This window comes from Mytilus galloprovincialis, chromosome 5 (genome assembly GCF_965363235.1).
Source record: "Mytilus galloprovincialis chromosome 5, xbMytGall1.hap1.1, whole genome shotgun sequence".
Classification (NCBI taxonomy): Eukaryota; Metazoa; Mollusca; class Bivalvia; order Mytilida; family Mytilidae; genus Mytilus; species Mytilus galloprovincialis.
In genome coordinates this window covers 96,828,998-96,848,221 of record NC_134842.1, presented here as the reverse complement: position 1 = coordinate 96,848,221, position 19,224 = coordinate 96,828,998, and the positions used below count along the sequence as shown (strand labels likewise).

The 19,224-nt window shown below is 31.1% G+C and overlaps 2 protein-coding genes across 3 annotated transcripts in view; one reads left to right on the top strand and one right to left on the bottom strand.

Moving 5' to 3' along the window:
* Nucleotides 1–6,239: 6,239 nt before the first annotated feature.
* On the bottom strand, nucleotides 6,240–14,366 carry LOC143076816 (uncharacterized). The gene is made up of 6 exons (XM_076252691.1): nucleotides 14,202–14,366; nucleotides 10,296–10,359; nucleotides 8,879–8,971; nucleotides 8,496–8,554; nucleotides 7,948–8,053; nucleotides 6,240–6,477 (listed from the first exon to the last, which is right to left on the bottom strand). Exons 1-6 carry the CDS (start codon nucleotides 14,314–14,316, stop codon nucleotides 6,249–6,251), a joined length of 666 nt encoding a protein of 221 aa, XP_076108806.1. The 5' UTR covers nucleotides 14,317–14,366; the 3' UTR covers nucleotides 6,240–6,248.
* Nucleotides 14,367–14,751: 385 nt separating this feature from the next.
* LOC143076814 (ATPase MORC2-like) overlaps nucleotides 14,752–19,224 on the top strand; it is a 57,703-nt gene continuing 53,230 nt past the window's right edge. For both annotated transcript variants that reach the window (XM_076252690.1, XM_076252689.1), the window contains exons 1-2: nucleotides 14,752–15,074; nucleotides 18,092–18,145. In XM_076252690.1, coding sequence (XP_076108805.1) covers nucleotides 15,007–15,074; nucleotides 18,092–18,145 — 122 coding nt within the window. In that variant the 5' untranslated portion in view covers nucleotides 14,752–15,006. The remainder of the gene's footprint in view (nucleotides 15,075–18,091; nucleotides 18,146–19,224) is intronic.

Sequence of the window (19,224 nt, the reverse complement as noted above, 5' to 3'; positions counted from 1 at the left end):
TTAGCGAGTGGTTGGAAAACTATGATGCTATAGATATTGCACGAATTTTTCGGCAAATTGAATTCTAACAATTGAAAATCAGCATTGCTGTCGTTATGGAATTGTAAATTAAGTACCTACAGAGGAAACATTATTTCTAGTTTATCCTGCAAAATAACGATCACTAAGACTAAGTCTATCTTGAAAATGGCGTCATAAAGGTTCGTATAATTGACGAGTTTTTTCCGGTGAAGGACAAACTCGAACGTGGTCTATTGAAACTTAGTTTTATTAATAATTTCCAAATGTATCATGTGTTGTCAACATTGGTTCAAATAAAACAAATATATTAAACGTTATAGGTATACAGGTATGAACACATCCGGGACCTTTATAATAATATTTTTGTATTGCACAAAATCATGCTTTTTTCAGACTGGTTATGATGTCTTTATACTCAATCCGTCATATGTGTACCAATTGACATTTTAGTGTGAGAAAATATTTCTGTGCATCCACAAACACATTATTTAATGTGCTCAGTGTCCAGTGGCAAATATGTTGTGCATGTTCAGGTCAAGAACAAATTAACACTACATACAGTAGGTAGGTCCTGTAATAGAAGATGTCCGGGATGCAAGTCATGGACATTTTGACTACCACTGGAAACAGATGGTATATTGTATATGGACAGATTTTCTCCCTTATAACAACCCACCTACGGATCCCTATAAGACGTGTTGCAATGATTCTAAACACGACAAAAACGTGGTACTCTCTATAAGTTAGACTTTGGATTTCATATATCTATTCTGACTGGACCGGACTGCGTACTTGAATATCAAAAAGGCCAAACGGACGCCCAAGTTTTGAATGAGTTAACTGTCGATGAAAAAAGACCCCAGCGACCATTCATCTTGTCCCCAGTCACTTTTTGGAGACAGACATATTAAACCCCGTTGCATTTTGTTTGTGCCTGTCAAGAGGTTATCATTCAGTGGTTGTCGTCGTTGATTGCAATCTGTCACATTACTTTCTGTTTATTTTTTTAACATAAGTAGGCCATTGCTTTTCTGGTATTAAATCATGTAAATTTTCCAAACAGTTTTGGTCGCCCTAAGGTATCCTTTAGTAGCTTTATTTTTGCCTTTTATTAATATTTTGATTACTGACAAATAATTTGTAGACGACATGCAGTTCTGGATTACAAAATGTTTTTTTTTTTTTTAACAACAAATATATACTTTATTCTAAAGATATCTTGTTACAATTATACTTCACTGTCCAAGCGCCAGAGGAGTATTCCTGTGAAAAAAACTTCTGAGTTGCCAGGAACATACTCAGAATATAATAAACAATATAACATAAACTATTACAATATATGCAAATTATTCTATTAAATCAGTTTCTTCAAATTTATGAAAAATACACTTTGAGAAATTATTTTGCTTTCGTGCATAACCCTTCTTTATTCCTTAATAAACAATTCATATACATCTATATATTTCAATTTTTGCTCTGAAACATAGTATGACTTGAAAATGCAAAAACCTAAAACTGTCAAAAAATAGTTAAAACCATAATAACCCTTATCTGATATTTTGTATCCAAAAACTAATTGTTTAACTGATATCTTATTTTTAAAATTGAGTTGTGCAAGAAGATGTTCCACTTTATTCCAAAAGTCTTTTAAAAAAGAACATGTTATAAAGAAATGGAAGTAATCTTCATCTTCTGTTTGACAAAAATTACATTTACTATCAGTAGAAATTTTCCATTTAAATAGTAATTGCTTTGTGGGAATAATATAATTTAGCAGTTTCCATCTAAACATTTTCATCTTATTCTCTCTTAAAAATTTAAATATAAAATCGTTTACGAATGACATATTTGGCTTGCTATCTAACTTTAAATTTCTTGTCCAAATATTAATACCGATTGGCTGTGTATATTTTTGATCTACTAGACTATTATATAACATTTTATTATAGATATCTTTTGCTTGTATTTGTTTGTTTCCACATCTCAAGTTATTCTTATTGATACTGATTTTACTCTTTACAGAGTTTTCTTTAATTAGAACTTGCTGCCATTACTTTGGGATGGAAGATTTTGATATCGTAAACTCTGCAATCCAATTAGACTTATTGCTTAATTTTTCTAAAATAAAAACCTCTGATAACTTTCCCTCACGATCAAGTATGTCGTTGATATAAATCAACCCACTTGCTACCCAGTTTTGAAAGAACAAACTTTTGTTACAATGTTTAACGTATCTATTTCCCCAAATAATCTGTTTTCTAATATTTGAAAAATTATCTTTAAATTTTGTAAAACCTCCCCCTGTTTTTACCCAGCTTGAAATTACTTGCAAATAAAAGTCTGGTATATTTTCAAATTCTTTTAGTGATTTAACATTATCTAAATTCATGTTAAAGACAAGATAATTTTTTCCCAGATTGTTGAAATATTTGGTAGGAATAATCTTCCAGTTCGGCATAGTGGTTGAATTAAATTTGGAAACCCATGAAGCTTTCAGTGATGTAAAATAGCTATCAAAATCCATTTTTAACCCCCCTTTTTGATATTCGCCAATTAGTGTATTTTTTTTTACTTTGTCATTTTTACCTTCCCAAATATATTTAAAACAACAGCTTTCAATCTCTTTTATGTATTTGTTTGGAACAATACACGAAGTAGCCAAAAATGTAAATTTAGGTAAGATCAAAGATTTTATAATTATAATATTTTTCCAATTGTAGTTAATTTTCTTTTTTTCCAAGCCTTAAGTAAGGATTTCATTTTATCAATTTTAGTTTCCCAATTTAACTTTTCACATTCGTTTGTGTTGTGACCAAAATAAATTCCTAAGGCTTTAACTGGTTTGTCCGTCCAGCGTATTCCCTCAATTTAATCTTTACTATGTTTAAGCGCCCCTATCCATATTCCTTCTGTTTTACTGCGATTTAATCTCAGACCTGAGAAAGAACCAAACGTTTCTATTATATTCATAGCATTTGATATGTCGGTTTTTGAACTACAAAAAAGAGTTGTATCATCCGCCAATTGAGATATTTTTATGCTATGTGTTTTTTTATCAATAGTAATTCGAATACCTTTGATGTCAGGGTTTTGTCGTAATCTCAAAGCCATAATTTCTACTGACAAAACAAAAAATAAAGCAGATAAAGGGCATCCTTGACGGATTCCTCTGGAGTTTTCAAAAATCTCAGATACCCATCCATTATTTATTACACATGTTTGTATTCCCTTATATAAAGTTTCCACCCATGATATAAATGATTCATTAAAACCGAAATGTTTTAGAACGCTTAACATGAATTCCCATTACAAAATGTTAATCTTAGCATTTTTGGTGAGATTTGTGCCACGTCATTTAGTCTCTGGTATTTGCTCAACGAGAACACGAAAACATTTATAAGTTATCAAGACTGAAATTGTCAGATAACTTCCTTAAGACGACATTTTGCGACTATCATATAGAGGTTTAGCTAGCTTTAAAACCAGGTTTAATCCACCAAGAAAATGCCTGTACCAAGTCATATGACATATGACAGTTGTTATCCATTCGTTTGATGTTTTGAGTTTTTCATTTAGCCAATGGATTAGACTTTCCTTTTTGAATTTTCCTCGGAGTTCACTATTTTTGTCATTTTACTTTTAGTTGAGCTAAAGATTCTGAATATTTTGCATTTTTTACTATTATCGCGAAAACGATGATAGAGGAGAGAATAAGTTTTCTGAAAATATTTCAGCAAGATCTACAAATATGTTTATATAACTGGAAAGTAAATACATTTCACTTCAATGACCATAATTACCGATTTATTGCACTTTGTTAAACGATTTTCTAAATTTATTATACAGAAAACTAATGACATCAAGACAACAGTCAGCAAATATTCCGCAAAATGAGATTCGCAAATAGGTGATCATAATTAAATTTTTGGAGCAATTATGAGTCACTGCCTCATAAGACAATTATATCTTTTCACCATTTTGGTAAATTTACTGTTTAAGGGTTGAATCATTGGAAACATGGAGGCTTTTTAACCACCAGACATGCATAACTTTTGCATTTTTGCCACAACTTCTAGGAGTATTTTGTTTAAAATGTATTCAAATGTGTACTTGATTGGACCTTTTACTGTTTTAATAATGACGTCACTGATGATTCAATATCAAATTACTTACTTTTAAATACATTTTCTGAAAGTGAATTTGGATCACAGTTTTACTTAGGTTTTTTTTTTAAAAGCTGCCCCCTTTTAAACAGATTGGTAATTCTAGCTTCTGGAACATGTCGTTAAATTAGCAATTGTTTATATATGGAACCAAATATTCAACAGGCGAAATATTTGATACCATGAAAAAGATTTTGTGAAATTAACATCTTTAACTTACGAACTTACAATGAATACATATATGACAGACAGACAATAAGTCTGTAATAGGGATGTCACATGTTGAAGAAGATCTACTTATCTTTTGGGTTCTCATTGTTAATCTTCTATTTTGTTTAGCCTTTTGTACAAATTTTTATTTAAGCCTTAATGTTTTGTAGACATGTATCTGGGAAACAAAATTTCAAACTCTGTGTCTACGATGCATATCATTAGTAAACTGTTGGTTTTTTTTGCAATTTTTTTTCATTTTTTCGTATTTTGTCTAATGCATTGTCAGTCAATAATGTGAGAAATATGCTCACCTGTGCTAAGCCTAAAAGACATTAGAACAAAAGATGGTTTGTGACCGTTTGTTCGACTACAAGGGATGTATAAATATGCTGCCATGTCAGATTAGAATGGGTACTTTGAAACAAATTCCTAGTGTAGGCATTGTTAATGTCTGTGTCATTTTGATTGTTAATGTCTGTGTCATTTTGTTCTTTTGTGGATAGTTGTCTCATTGGCAATCATACCACATCTTCTTTTTTATATTGCCATGTTCTCTGGGTATCAAAGAATTATTGAAACAATTCTTAAGAAATCTGTATATTAGAATTATTGTAAGGCAATCTTTCTACATCTAACTACCATACCCTCTTTTCCAGTGGCAGTCCCACTTTCATTACATAGAGATTTATTGTTCATTTGTCTTTGCCCTTGACATGAATGAACTGTTTGCCCCTGCATGTTAAGCAAACAGCAATCAACCAGTAAGATAATTCATCGATCTGCTTTGTTCCTATTGAACAAAGTTATTTTTTTATAAGCTATGGAACTTATTGTCCAATCTGATTTAACGAGAATTTTTGTGCTCCAGAATATAAGACCAAGATAATGATTCAAATACAAAACATTAATCATATAAAAGTTTCTTTAAAAGAATAATGATATATAAAATTACTGTAGCCAGATACAGCCAATGTGACAGAAATCTAAATTTTTTTGTCACATTTAGAAAATTACATTTACACATTTAATGCATACATGTATGGAAATTTTCTGGATTTGTCTTCATCAGGATTGATCAAATTTAGAAATTCACAAGCCAAGTGTATCAATACCTGAAATATTTAGGAGTTTTAATATCACCAACATTTTAGCTGAGTGGGTTAGCAACTTTAGTTTCTAAATAATGTCTTACCTACACGTACCATATGCAAGCAAAGGACTCAACTGATCAGCATATGAGCAAATTGTCAAAATCAAATTTGCCCTCCATTATTCAATCTGAAACTGTTTTCTATTTTTTGCACAGCAATGTTAAAAAGTAACATTTTCAATTGATTAAAGACCAAAACTATTTGAAAGAAAAATGAAAATTTTCAATATCATTTTGACCTCTATTTTGTAATCAGAAACAACAAATGAGTATTTGAAAAAGATTGGTTTAATAATTTTAAAGTCATTGCAGGTAAACTAAACGGCCTCATACTACTTTACAAATAAGTTTTACTGTGCATATTGCTGTCACAGTGGTGTTTGTTTATTCTACATTGGCTAGAGGTATAGGGGGACGGTTGAGGTCTTGCAAATCATGTTTCACCCCACCACATTTTCGCCCCTGTTCCAAGTCAGGAGCCTCTGGTCTTTGTATGTTTTGAGTTTATTGTGAACTAGTACACGTTTTGTTTAGGGGCTAGTTGGATGCAGGATTTTCTCCCTGTGTTTTGCTGCCATTTGGTAAGGTTGTTGTCTCTTTGACACATTCCCCATTTCCATTCTCAATTTTAGACCACCAAACACACAACAAGCTGCTGAGATTACAGGCAACAATACAGGACATAAAAAGTATTTATAATTCTATGAAACTTTTATTTCTTCCTTTTGTTTTGTCTTTTTCTTCTTCTTCTTTTTCACAGTATTGTTTTTACTATTTTCATTTAATTTGTTTATTTCTTTGATGTCTTTTTCAGATGAGATAGCTGCTATCAGCTTTTGTTCACAATTCTGGTTACTGTCTGTTGAATGACTTTGTTTTATTATAAAATCATGAGAAACTGCAGCCTCAGCAAGCCTTTCATCTTCTGAACTGTAAAAGTAAAAAATGAATATATCAAATTAATGCAAAACAATTGACTATGATAGACAATAAAACACAACTATCCCTTTACCTTAATATAACTTCAAAAAAGTATAACAGGACAGCATTTTGCAGTATATCTTCAAATCAGGATAAAATTTTAAAATCTTGGTTTTAACTACTGTAAATTCAGAAATAATTGCATGCATTTATTATTGCGATTTTGTCATGTTGGACTTCAATGCAATTTTATTTTTTGTGATATTGAGAATAATCCTGTTTAATTCATATAAAAATTTCAAAATGCGAGTTTAAATTATTGCAATTATAACCCTGTCACATTTTTCGCAATCATAAAAACATCCGAATAATTTCTGAATTTACAGTAAGTCATAGCAATCAGCAGTTCATTAAGGATTGATGGATTGAGTAATGATGAAATTGAAAACCTTGTAGCATCATTACTGTTATGTATGCTACCTGATAAGCATGAAAGGAAAATCTTTTTACATATTGTAGCAAGTAGTGATTTTCGAAAAAAAAATATGCCTAGGTTTCCGAGGAGATAAAATCTGGAAATAAATACAGAATCAAGAGTTGCCTCTATAGTAGGTGGGACATAAAAAAAAAGTTTTTTTAATCTGATTTGAAATTTAAATTGGTTAAAGAGTTTTCTATTAGATGTTGGATTGCTATAGGAACTACAATGATCCAAATGATTTATGGTTAATTAATGTACACACAACTGATCAGTATAAAACAATGAATAAGGTTAACTATCCTTCATAGTTGAAAATGATTGTGCCTTATAACTTGATATTTTTATGTAGCATCCTACATTATTTCTTTATCCCTGTCTTAATATGTTACATCTTAAATAAGACGATGACAACAATGATTAGCTAAACAGAAGGTATAATTTTACTTTCACAAGACAAATCCACAACATTATGTAGGTTCAGGTAAGTAAGGTAAAGCCAAAACAAGATTCCATTAACAGAAATAAAAACTCAATAAAGGGAGATAACTTCTCAAGGGGATGATTGAATCCTACAGAGGGTCATCTTGTAATACTTCACAATGAGGCCTATCAATGGTCCAGATTACTTCAATAGAGGTCATGTCAAAAAACTTTATAAGTAAAAAAAAATTTCAAATCAAATATCTTCCTGCATTACAAAAAGGACCATAACTCTGAACAAAATCATCAAATAGGAAAAAATTTGAACGTGATCTGTAACTTGTCATGATAATACAATAAACCAAATATCAAATCAATATTTTCAAGCCTGAAGAAAAAAGTGTCGAAAACTGATTTGTCCGACTGAAGGATGGACAGATGGATGGACGGATGGATGGACAGACAGACAGACAGACATTTGTTGGTAGGGGACTGATTTAGGTCTTTCCCGAATCAATAAGGTCTTTCCCAACATCTGAGAAAGACCTTACTTATACAGCCTAGTTTTCTATACATACCTATTACTACTAGAACTAACAACCCTTTTCTTCTTTTGTTTTGGGATAAAGTTATCTTCTTGGTCTGTTACTAGACTTCTTGTTGATGATGAAAATAACTGTATTCCTGTTTAAACAAAATATGAAAAATTGATGTTAGGAACTTTTTCAGTGTTGTGTTTATTTTCTTATTTTGAAATGTTTTTAGTCTTCTAAAAAATCAGTTAGCAGCATTATTTCAGGGAAACCAAATTTCAGTGATTTTGCAGGTGTAGGTTAAACAATATTTCAAATGTTCAAACAAATAAAATTCTTTAGCTTTAGGCTTGAATCCAGACTTTACTAAAATCCTAAAATCAAATATCAATCAATGACCATGATGACTGTTTTTTTTTTTTAAAAACCTGACCACCCATAAATTTATCAAAGTCTAAAGAATATGCAATCACAATATTTAGGTAATTTCCTTGAGAGTTTTCCGTTTCTTCAAACTGATGATATTAGGAAAATCCCAAGTTATTTTCAGAATTATTCTGTATTAAAGATCTGTGCATTATTTCAAAACTCACCTGTATCAGTAATTTCTCCATTCAATTCATTCAATCTACTATCAGTTAATTCTATCTCTCTAAAACATCAAAATATAAAACATTCTGACATGGTTTAACAACAACAAAAATTTAACATCATACAGTAAATGTACAAAAAAAAAATCTAAATATTTTAATCTGGAACAGCTCAGCCCTTCCTTCCAGAGCACTTAATTTAAGCACCAGTATTTGTTTGGGTTTATATTTCTAAATCGTCAGATTTTATTTGATGTATTTTTATGAAGACTGTTGGTTTTCTTTTTGGTCATTGCATGCATTAAACTGATTTTTTTGTGAAAATTATACTTTGTTGTTTTGTTTCTTTTCCCCTTTTTTTAAGGGAATTTCACATATTAACTTACTTATCGAGCTGTTCTGATAATTTTGACGCCACAAATTTTCTGACCCCTGGAGTAATTGAACCATTTTCTTCCTCTTTATCAACAAGAAATGGTCTGTAATAATTAAAATAAGATTATATAGTTCATGTAAATTGTTTTGGTGAATTCGTGTCACAAGTTTGCTACATGAATTGAATTTCAGTCTTCACTCTTAACCACAAGTCCTACACCATTGACTAGTAAAATTGCTTTCAGGCTTGTAAAATTCTTCTCTGCAAGCCAACAGAATTCAACAAACTATTCAAATAATTGAGCTTCTAACTTTTGGACTCAAGAGCCAAGCATCAAGGCTGCAATTTTACATTAAATGTGGCATCCATGAGTTGGACTGCCTTTACGCAAAAAATAGTTGAGTGTTTTAATGTCCAAAATGACAATATGACTTATTAAACCAGAAAGATACAAATTCAAGCTTCTTTTTGATGCAACATATATAAATATTGCTATATACAACATCAGGGGAGAAAAATTACAGAATTTATTTTATATTTACCTTGTGAAATTGTCAATTTTTACCTAGAAATCATGTTTGAAACCAATGTAATTATTATCAATAATTGTACTGTGAGCAGACATTCTTTTTTTGTTTTACTGCTATATATATAGACTTTTTTTACTGATGTGGTGTCAATGTATATATCAATCCTTTTTTTACTGATGTGGTGTCAATGTATATATCAATCCTTTTTTTACTGATGTGGTGTCAAAGTATATATCAATCCTTTTTTTTACTGATGTGGTGTCAATGTATATATCAATCCTTTTTTTACTGATGTGGTGTCAATGTATATATCAATCCTTTTTTTACTGATGTGGTGTCAATGTATATATCAATCCTTTTTTTACTGATGTGGTGTCAATATATATATATCAATCCTTTTTTTTGTTTACCTGCCAACAACAAAATTGACTAATGTTGGTTAAGGTCTCACAAACTCAGTATCATACTGACATAAAAATAAAAGAATCCCAACGTCCCAAGCATTTCTAATATTTCAAATGTCCAAGGGCCATTATTCCAATCAAAACTTACAAATATAAAAGTAAAAAAGAAAAGTAGGCTTGAAAGCCGTTACAATGAAATTAAATTGTCGACATAATAAATATTTCCAAGTGCCATACAACTCTTTTCAAAAATAAATAACAGTACTGATTTTCAAAATTTGCACAAGACAATCATGACAAAGCTAATATAAACCTTTAGAATAAGTTTGATAAACATTTTTCTAATCGTTAACTGTTTTGAACTTTTTTGTGGGAATTGACATTGTACAGGTAATTCTCTGGTATTGGATTGATATTGCATTATTGAGAAAAAAAAAGAAAAAAAACAACATCCTGGCTTGCAGCCTATTATTGTTATCTATTTCATCATCACCTGTTAGATGGCAAAGTAGAGAATCTTCTTCCTTTCAAGTTTTCTTTCACAGGTAATTTAAGATCTACAAAATATATAATGTAAAACTTTTTTTATCATGTTTGTAATTAGTTTTAATAAAAAAGAAAGCATAAAAAAACACTTATACATACAACATTTACAAAGGCGTACATTCTCATCTCAAAAACAGTTTTTATTCATTTCCTTAGTATCAAACCTATTTATTTGGCCGACATAATTTAACAGAACTTTTTTCCTGAAATATTCTGCTACACCTAACGTTGCCTAAAAATAATTCAGAATCAAAAAATATTGAGGGTGTGATGAAAGTGTGCTGTATCCAGCTTTCAGACTGAACAACAAATTCTATTAAAGACCTGTAATACAGTCCTTAGTATGTCCTTAGTTAGGAACCTTGTCAATGGTAATCGTATACACTATTCAATCAAGAGTTTTGAAAAATGTTACAAAACTTAAGGAAGCTGGCTTGTCATGTTTTGGATTTTTTGTCAGATTTTCAGAATCCTCTGGTTTTATCCATTTGAATGCCTTGAAAAATTTTGCCCGGTGACCCCCATTTTTCTTTTAGTAAATCTTTTACATGCATAATGATAAGCCATCTGTAAAAGTCTTAAAAAAATTTAATTACTTTTTAACAGTTTTTGAGAACTTCAACTTGTCAATTATAAAGCTATGAAAAGTCAAAAGATAATATTTTCCCGCCAAAATTTCAACAGCTAATAGCACAAAAACAAGCACGGTGACCTATATTTTTTTTTTGCTCTTTGGATTCCTTTATTAATCACCTATAAATATAAACTAGTAATTTAAAAAGTTAATTACTTTGAAACTGAGAAGCGAACTCCCTTAAATCAGTTTGGAAGCAAAAATAAACCCATATATCTTCATTATCTTTTTTTTTATTTATTTGGAGAATTTGGTCCAGATGGTAAATCTTGTTTTCGCTTTTAACTTATTTATAAATCTTTTGTTGAATTAGTACAGTCTCTGTGATATATTTAAGGAATGACTGTAATATTTTTTCTGTCTATGAAGAAATACCATAAAAAATTTGGTGCACACTGAATAACACACATAGCGGGTTATTTAACAGTGTGCACCACATTTTTTATGTTATTTCGAATAGACAGAAAAAATATTACAGTCATTTCTTATAATTTAATTCTAAATTCCATTTTAAACCGTAGAAAACCATGAAAAAACGTTGATGACAGCACGGTCACATGACTTAATTATGTCTATGGGCTGATATCAAAATAACGTCAGCCAATCAGAAGATGCGTTACATCCAAAATTAAATTATTTGTTGATAGGTACAACATGAAATAACAATCAACTGATATGTCATATTGGTTAAAATACTCTTGTGATTCTTCAATCCTGTGATTCTTTAATCAGAGGTTTAAAAAAATATTATTAATAACCCTTATTTTTTAAAAGAAATTTTAAGTGATTCTCTTGAGAAATCAGTTGATTTTTTTAACATCATAAAGAAAATGTACATTTTGTCGTCATGTACAAAAAATATTAAAATTGAGAATGGAAATGGGGAATGTGCCAAAGAGACAACAACCTGACCATTGAAAAAAAAACAACAGCAGAAGGTCACCAACAGGTCTTCAATGTAGCGAGAAATTCCCGCAATGTTTACACAATTTTGAGAGATCTTTGATTGTCATGAAGGTCCAATAGGGCTCTCATTTAAGGCTTTTGTCATATTTGTTTTTCTTTTTTGTTTTTATGGTATTTATAACAAAATCAGAACGTTTGATTTATCGGTTGAATTGTTTTACATTTTGTGATGGTAGATTTAAAGACATTGGACTATAGTCATATAGTTACTGACTGAGTTAGATCTAGGATCCTAACAAATAAATCTGACTGTTAATACTAGTACTAGTGCATGGTATAGTCAAAATTGAAGAACTTTGTGAGCACACTCACATACCCTACGTCCTCACATTGTCAGTGGACTAACAAGATCTCACGAGTTTCCCAAGACCAAATCCTACAAAAAGTCAACTTTATTTTTTTCTTGTAGATATGCACATCAACATATATATATTATGTCCTTATTATGTTTAAAGTTATGACCAGTATATTGAGGCCAATAAGTTCAAAGGGGCATAACTTCTTGAAAAAAAATAATCATAATTCCTGACGATATACATGATATATATAAGCTGATATATGCAAAGTTCCATGAACTTCTGTTGTGTAGTTTCAGACAAGTTGGGATGATAAACTGTTGCAGTAGTATATTGTGGCCAATAAGTCATGTAAGTTCAAAAGGGCATAACTCCAAGAAAAAAAAATGAATAATAATTTCCTGTGGATATGTACATACAGCATGTACAGTTTACATAATATGTTCATATTATCTTCAATGGTTTCATGAAATACTGTTGTGTGGTTTAAGAGGAAGTGTGATGACAAACTGTTGAAGTAGTATAAAGAGATCATTAATTTCAAAGGGGAATAACTCCTAGAAAAACCAGATGCTCCGCAGGGCACAGCTTTATACTTAAACTAAAGTGTATATAGTCTTGTGTTTGTGCTGTGTTGTTGGGTGTCTAAGTTTAACTCGTACACGGAACGACAAATGCCAAGTATACTCTTTAACAGGGTTACCCTAAAAATCTCTGGTAGAGTGATTAAGGGAATCCTGGTCACATAAATAAATAAATGGATCCTGGTATAGTCTGAACGAAGTCTTGCAAGTTAACATAAACACAAAGTCGATTAAAAGTTCAATACTGTATTATTCAAAAATCCAAACTATATGTAACAGTAATACAAGTTTACAACATCTTAACTGCAGGCTCAACAATACGGTGGTATAATCATCAATCGCAAGTACACACCTCTCGTACACAAAATCATCTCCCCTCCTCGTATATCGTATCTTGTCTCTCTTCTCACTATCTATTTCTCTCTTTTATGCTACTCTAGTAACCTGATTACAATATGGTTAAATGACTCTGAATAAAGAAATATTTTACAGGAGCTATATAACAGGAGCCCGGAGCTAAGGTCAACCGAAACTGAGGTCAACCGAGACACCTGTATAAACAAAGAAACGGAGCACCAGCTGATTAACATGATTGATTTGACATTTAACAAGTACAATCTGATTGAAGGCGATAAAATCTGATTGTAAGGAATTACTTTAAAATGGTTAATGAGAATAATTAATCTAAATTATACCATGATAATAAAATCCAATGATGCATGTAATAAACAAAAAACGCTACATATAATTATATATATTATGGGGACGAAGTCCCCAATTACGGTAGAAAAATCAATAAAAAAAAAAAAAAAAAAAAAAAAAAAATCGGGAAAAATTTCCCGAATTTTTCATTCTACTAATGAACTCAAAATCGTTAACTTTTTTTTTCAGATCTACTTCCTGTTCCGGTTTTCTCCGCTTTTGCGCAGATATCTGTCTTGTTTGCATGAGACTTTGAAAAAATTTATATTTATCAGTCTAGTAAAATATAAGATTGGATCTCAATACAAATTCCATTTTAATAATTGTTTGATATGAAAAAACGTTACCTGATGAAAGCGTTTCTTTTGTTTACATCAAATATGACGTCATAACTTAAAGAACGTCACAGCTAATTCCCTAACAACAGAATCAAAATCGGGAACGTTACGTACGGTATTTCGGTTTCTTTTATCAACGTGATTGAATTTAAAAAATAATACATACAGACTTTGTCCCCATTCACAGGTTATGCCTGCCTCATATTATTATAAAGGTATACAATGTATATGAAGTTATAGTACTACATGTCTTCATATAGTCATAGAAGTGCTGTATCAAAAATTCTGAGTCAATCAGAGAGGGTTTTTGAATGTTTCTTTGGCTAAAAATACCTGTTTGGTTAATCAGTACATGTTTGGATGTGCTTTGTGGGATGACATTTACTACAGCTTCTAGTAACCGAGATTTTTCTTCAATATCTTCTTCTGAACTATCTGAATCAGACATGCTGTTTACATTCTCTTATTTTATCATTCAAGTATGCTAAAATTTAGAGGATATTCCGAAATTATAACTCTTTAAAAAAAGAAAACGAAATTGAGATCAAAATGTTTACTGAAATTCATATTATATAGTTATTATTGTAGTTGATAAATACTATGAAATTTATTAAAAAAAAATATTGAAACAATTTTTGCATTGATACAAAATTAACATATTGTTTTATTATTCGTTTTGTATAAAAATTATATAAATTTTGTTTTTTTTGTTTTTAAAACTGCAATCGTGCTAATTTATTATAATTCATCTATTAAATGGCACAAAATCTGATCATTAGTAAATCTGGTCAACGTATATAAGCTGTATGAACTTACAAAAACGTTAGAAAACAGTTAAAAAATGTAAACAAACAAATCGGAAAGCACGGATGTACGCGTGCGCAATGGGACAGGAAGCTGGAATGCGATAACTGCATGAGGCCGATTTTGACAAAAAAAATCCCAAAACTCTACTAAAATAAGGAATAACATGTCATTAAACAACGTGAATAATGATTTTTAAAGTTTGGGCCTTCAATCTTCAAACATTTCACTGATATTGCAACATGGACTTCATCATAATTTTACCGTTTCACACTTGAATTGTCGTCGTCCCGCCAACATCAGCAGCAGAAGCAGTTGACGCTCTAAGTTAAATATGTCGCAAGAAGAATATACGTCTCTGAGTAGAGCTCAGCTTAGCTTTGATTATCTACATACTAATTCGTAAGTACACATATATTTGGAGAGTTACATGTCATGAAATTATTACTGATGCAATTATTGTTATCTTCATCTTTGACTTTGTATACAAATTACAATTTATAATTTATAGAACTTAATAAACTAATCTTAATATGAGGCAAGCATAACCTGTGAATGGGGACGAAGTCTGTAGGATTTTTTTATAAATCAAACATGTTAAAAAGCGAAACGGAAATACCGTAACGTTTCCGATTTTGGTTCTGTTGTTAGGGATTTAGTGTGGCGTTACGACGTCATATTCAATGTAAACAAAGAACGTAACATTTCCGATTTTGGTTCTGTTGTTAGGGATTTTAGTTGTGACGTTATTTAAGTTATGACGTCATATTCAATGTAAACAAAGAAACGCTGTCATCAGGTAACGTTTTTTTTTTTTTATAACAAACAATTTTTAAAAATGAATTATAGTCGCCGTCACGTAAAATTGGCACCCTGTTTTTTGTTAAAAATTTTTTAAATATCAGCCGCGTTTACTCAAGATGGTGTTTTTCTTTTAGCTGAAGTAAAATCCTGTCCAAATATCCACTACTGTCCTACCTTTTATTGTGTTTGCACTGTATAATCCTGACCTTCACATTTTTCAAGATTATTTACATTGTATAACCGCCATCTTGGTTTCTATGAGGGTCCCTTATTCCATAACATTCGTTACTCTCCGGTAATATCATTGTCATTGATGATACAATTTCCCGCGCTTTTTACGTAAAGATGACGAAAAGCTCCGAGAGACACAAGAAAATGGAGAGCACGTGGAACTCCACGGCAACACTTCCGGTAATAACAATGTCGGATTCCACCATACAAATTAATCTTGGATTATGTGAAGGTCAGGATTATACAGTGCAAACACAATAAAAGGTAGGACAGTAGTTGATTTTTGGAATGATATTTGATTCCGCTAATTGAAAAACATGATCTTCAGTAAACGCGGTCGATATTTAAGAAAATTTTGACAAAAAACATGGTGCCAATTTTACGTGACGGCGACTATAGTATTGAGCTCCTTTCTGAGACTGATATTAAATATATACATTTTATTTAAAGTCTCATACAAACAAGACCAGAAACGGAAGTAGATTTCTGCGCAGATCCGGAAATTCAAAAACGCGACAAAAAAAAATTGAACGATTTTGAGTTCATTAGTACAATATGAAAATATCGGGAAAATATGCGGTATGGGCTTTGCTCATTGTTGAAGGCCGTACGGTGACCTATAGTTGTTAATGTGTGTCATTTTGGTCTTTTGTGGATAGTTGTCTCATTGGCAATCATACCACATCTTCTTTTTTATATTCTTTAGCTCATTCAGTTAATTTGCTGCTTTGTTACACAAAAATCCTGGTGGAGTAAAATCATCATTTCACATTATGTCCTGAAACAAGATTCATATTACCACACCAATCTTCTCCCCAAGGACTTAAAGCATCATGGTAATGTGAAGCTGTTTACGACTATGTATTTTGCACATTAAGTAAGGGAAGTAATCCTGTCACACCTCCCCAACCTCAAGAGTCATACCACTAAGGAGTACAATTTGGCAGTGCTGTTTACTTGTTTTCGTCTTTGCTAAAAATGTTGCTGGACATGAAAAAATGTCACAAGATAAAACTAATTAACATTGGCCATAATGGTGAAGCACAGTGTGAACTATGGCTGTTTTAACCCAAAGAATTTCAATTTAATTTTATTATGGCATGTGATTTATTGATCACAGTAAAACTAGTATTAAGCTTTTAATTTTCTTTGTATTGAAGAAAGAAACAGCAATTTTGTTAAGACTGAAGAACAATGAAGAAATCAGAACAAAACTGGCTAAGAAATATGTCTTTTTAAGATGAAATAAACAGGGAGGGTTTAGATCTCAACAAACATGTTTAACCCCACTTTAATTTTGCGCCCTGTCTCAAGTCAGTAGCGTCTGACCTTTGTTAGTCTTGTATGATTTTTAATTTTAGTTTCTTGTGTATAATTCGGAGTTTAGTATTGCGTTCATTATCACTAAACTATCGCTGCATTGTAGACCCAGTGATGGCCTTCTGCTGTTGTCTGCTCTATGTCGGGTTGCTGTCTCTATGACACATTCCCCATTTCCATTCTCACTTTTATGATAAATATTGTAGAGTCAATTTAATTTAACGTGGTTTTTCTTTAAAATAAATGTTATCAAGGTATATTTAACCATTCAAAAGCATTACCAAATTGTTTAATAAAAATACCAGCTGGAAATCTACAAAGATATAAGAAGATGTGGTATGAGTGCTAACATAACCAATGAGACAACTCTCCATCCAATTCACAATTTGTAAAAGTATTTCAAAGAAAGGTCTTCAACAGGGAGCCTTGGCTCACACCAAACAGCAAGCTATAAAGGTCCACAAATATGACTTGTGTGAAACCATTCAAACAGGAAAACACACTAAAATATTTAAATAAAATGAGAAACACTTACGAACTACATCAACAAACAACTATTACTGAACATCAGGTATTTTTAATTCTGAAAAAGAAATTATGAATTTAAAAATATGAAAATGTCTTTGCTTCCTTGTAATATGGTTGCCCAAGAGACTCTTATCCACCCAAGACCAAATGACATAAATTGGAGTAGATGTAAAGCATTGTACAAACAAATGTTCTTTTGGTTGAAAAATTCTATTACTACATAGGTAAGGTGTTGGTCCTCGTGGAAGTGAACTAAAAACTATATATATGTTAAGAAACAACCTCCAGGACATATTTATTGACATTAAAAACATACAACTTACTGTTAATCAGAAATAGTATCTAGTGCAATACATGCAATAAATCAGTCGTAAAATTGAGAATGGAATTGGGGAATGAGTCAATAAGACAAAAAAACAACCAAATAGTGGAACAGCCCAAGACCACCAAGTAATTTGTTCAAAATAATTGGGTGTTATAAATTGGTTTAGACACGAATTATTTTTTTCACATTATTTTTCCATTTATTTTTACAGAACTACACATGAGTTTTTATTTGGTGCCCTTGCTGAATTGGTTGACAATAGCAGGTAAGTAACATAACTTAATTAAAGAAAAATATTGGCAGGGGTAGTAATAGCTGCTGAACTGTAGATCTTAAGTCCTAATGTTATTTTTTGACTATTTGCGAATTAAATTGCTGCAAATAGTAAAAAAATAACATTAGGACGTAAGAGCTACGGTTCTGCAGCAAGGTTAGAAATGGGAAGTGTAAATTTGACACCTTATCCTTTATCGAAAAAAGTCAGTAAGGTATTTCAAACACATTACTAAATACTATGAGAAATTATTCAGTTACATGTACATGGTTGTCATGATTATTTTGTAATTTAAATGGTGCACTTCCTCTTTAACAAGTGTTTTAATCATAATGTTCAGTTGTATTTATTTGAACAAAATAAATTTGCGTTCGAATATTGGTATCATGTCGTCTGTAATCGTCATCATCAGTGTCGTCCAGAGACACTTAGTTTCCGACAATAACTTTAAGTTAATGGATCTCTATGAAATTTAAACACAAGGTTTGAAACCACAAAAGTAAAGTTAGGATTGATTTTGGGGGCAATGGTTCCAACAGTTTAGGAACAAGGGGCTGAAAAGGGGTCAAAATAAGTATTTTTCCAGTTTCCAGACAATAACTTGTGTGTAAGTGTATGGATCTTTCCGAAATTGTACCACAAGGTTCAATTCCAAAAAAGGAAAGTTGGGATTGATTTTGGGGGTTATGGCCAAAAACTACTTTTTTAATACTATGTATAAATTCAAAATTGCTTATTTCTTGACCAATTTCAATGGAGTTTTATTCTTGAATTCTTGGGGTTCTTAAATATGCTGAATCTAACCGTGTGTTAAGTTTTTTATTTTAATCCCCATTTTCAAACTGGTCCACATGAGGTCCAAAGGGTCCAAAATTAAACTTTTTTTGAATTCATAAAAAATTGAAGTATTGAGGTTCTTTGATATGCTTAATCTAACCATGTATTTATATTTTTGGGCCCTGTTATCAAAATGGGCCACATTGAGGTCAAGAGGGTCCAAAATTAAAGTTTGTTTGAATTCAGCAAAAATTGAATTCTTGGGATTCTTTGATATGCTGAATCAATCCATG

Bases quoted from the DNA above. Each gene is read 5' to 3' on its own strand.
- LOC143076816 (XM_076252691.1), bottom strand. From the start codon at position 14,316: ATGTCTGATTCAGATAGTTCAGAAGAAGATATTGAAGAAAAATCTCGG. The intron at 10,360-14,201 runs GTATTTTTAGCC...TATATTTTGTAG, and splicing joins TGTACTGATTAACCAAACAG to ATCTTAAATTACCTGTGAAA. The intron at 6,478-7,947 runs GTATGTATAGAA...TTACTTTTACAG, and splicing joins GTTAGTTCTAGTAGTAATAG to TTCAGAAGATGAAAGGCTTG.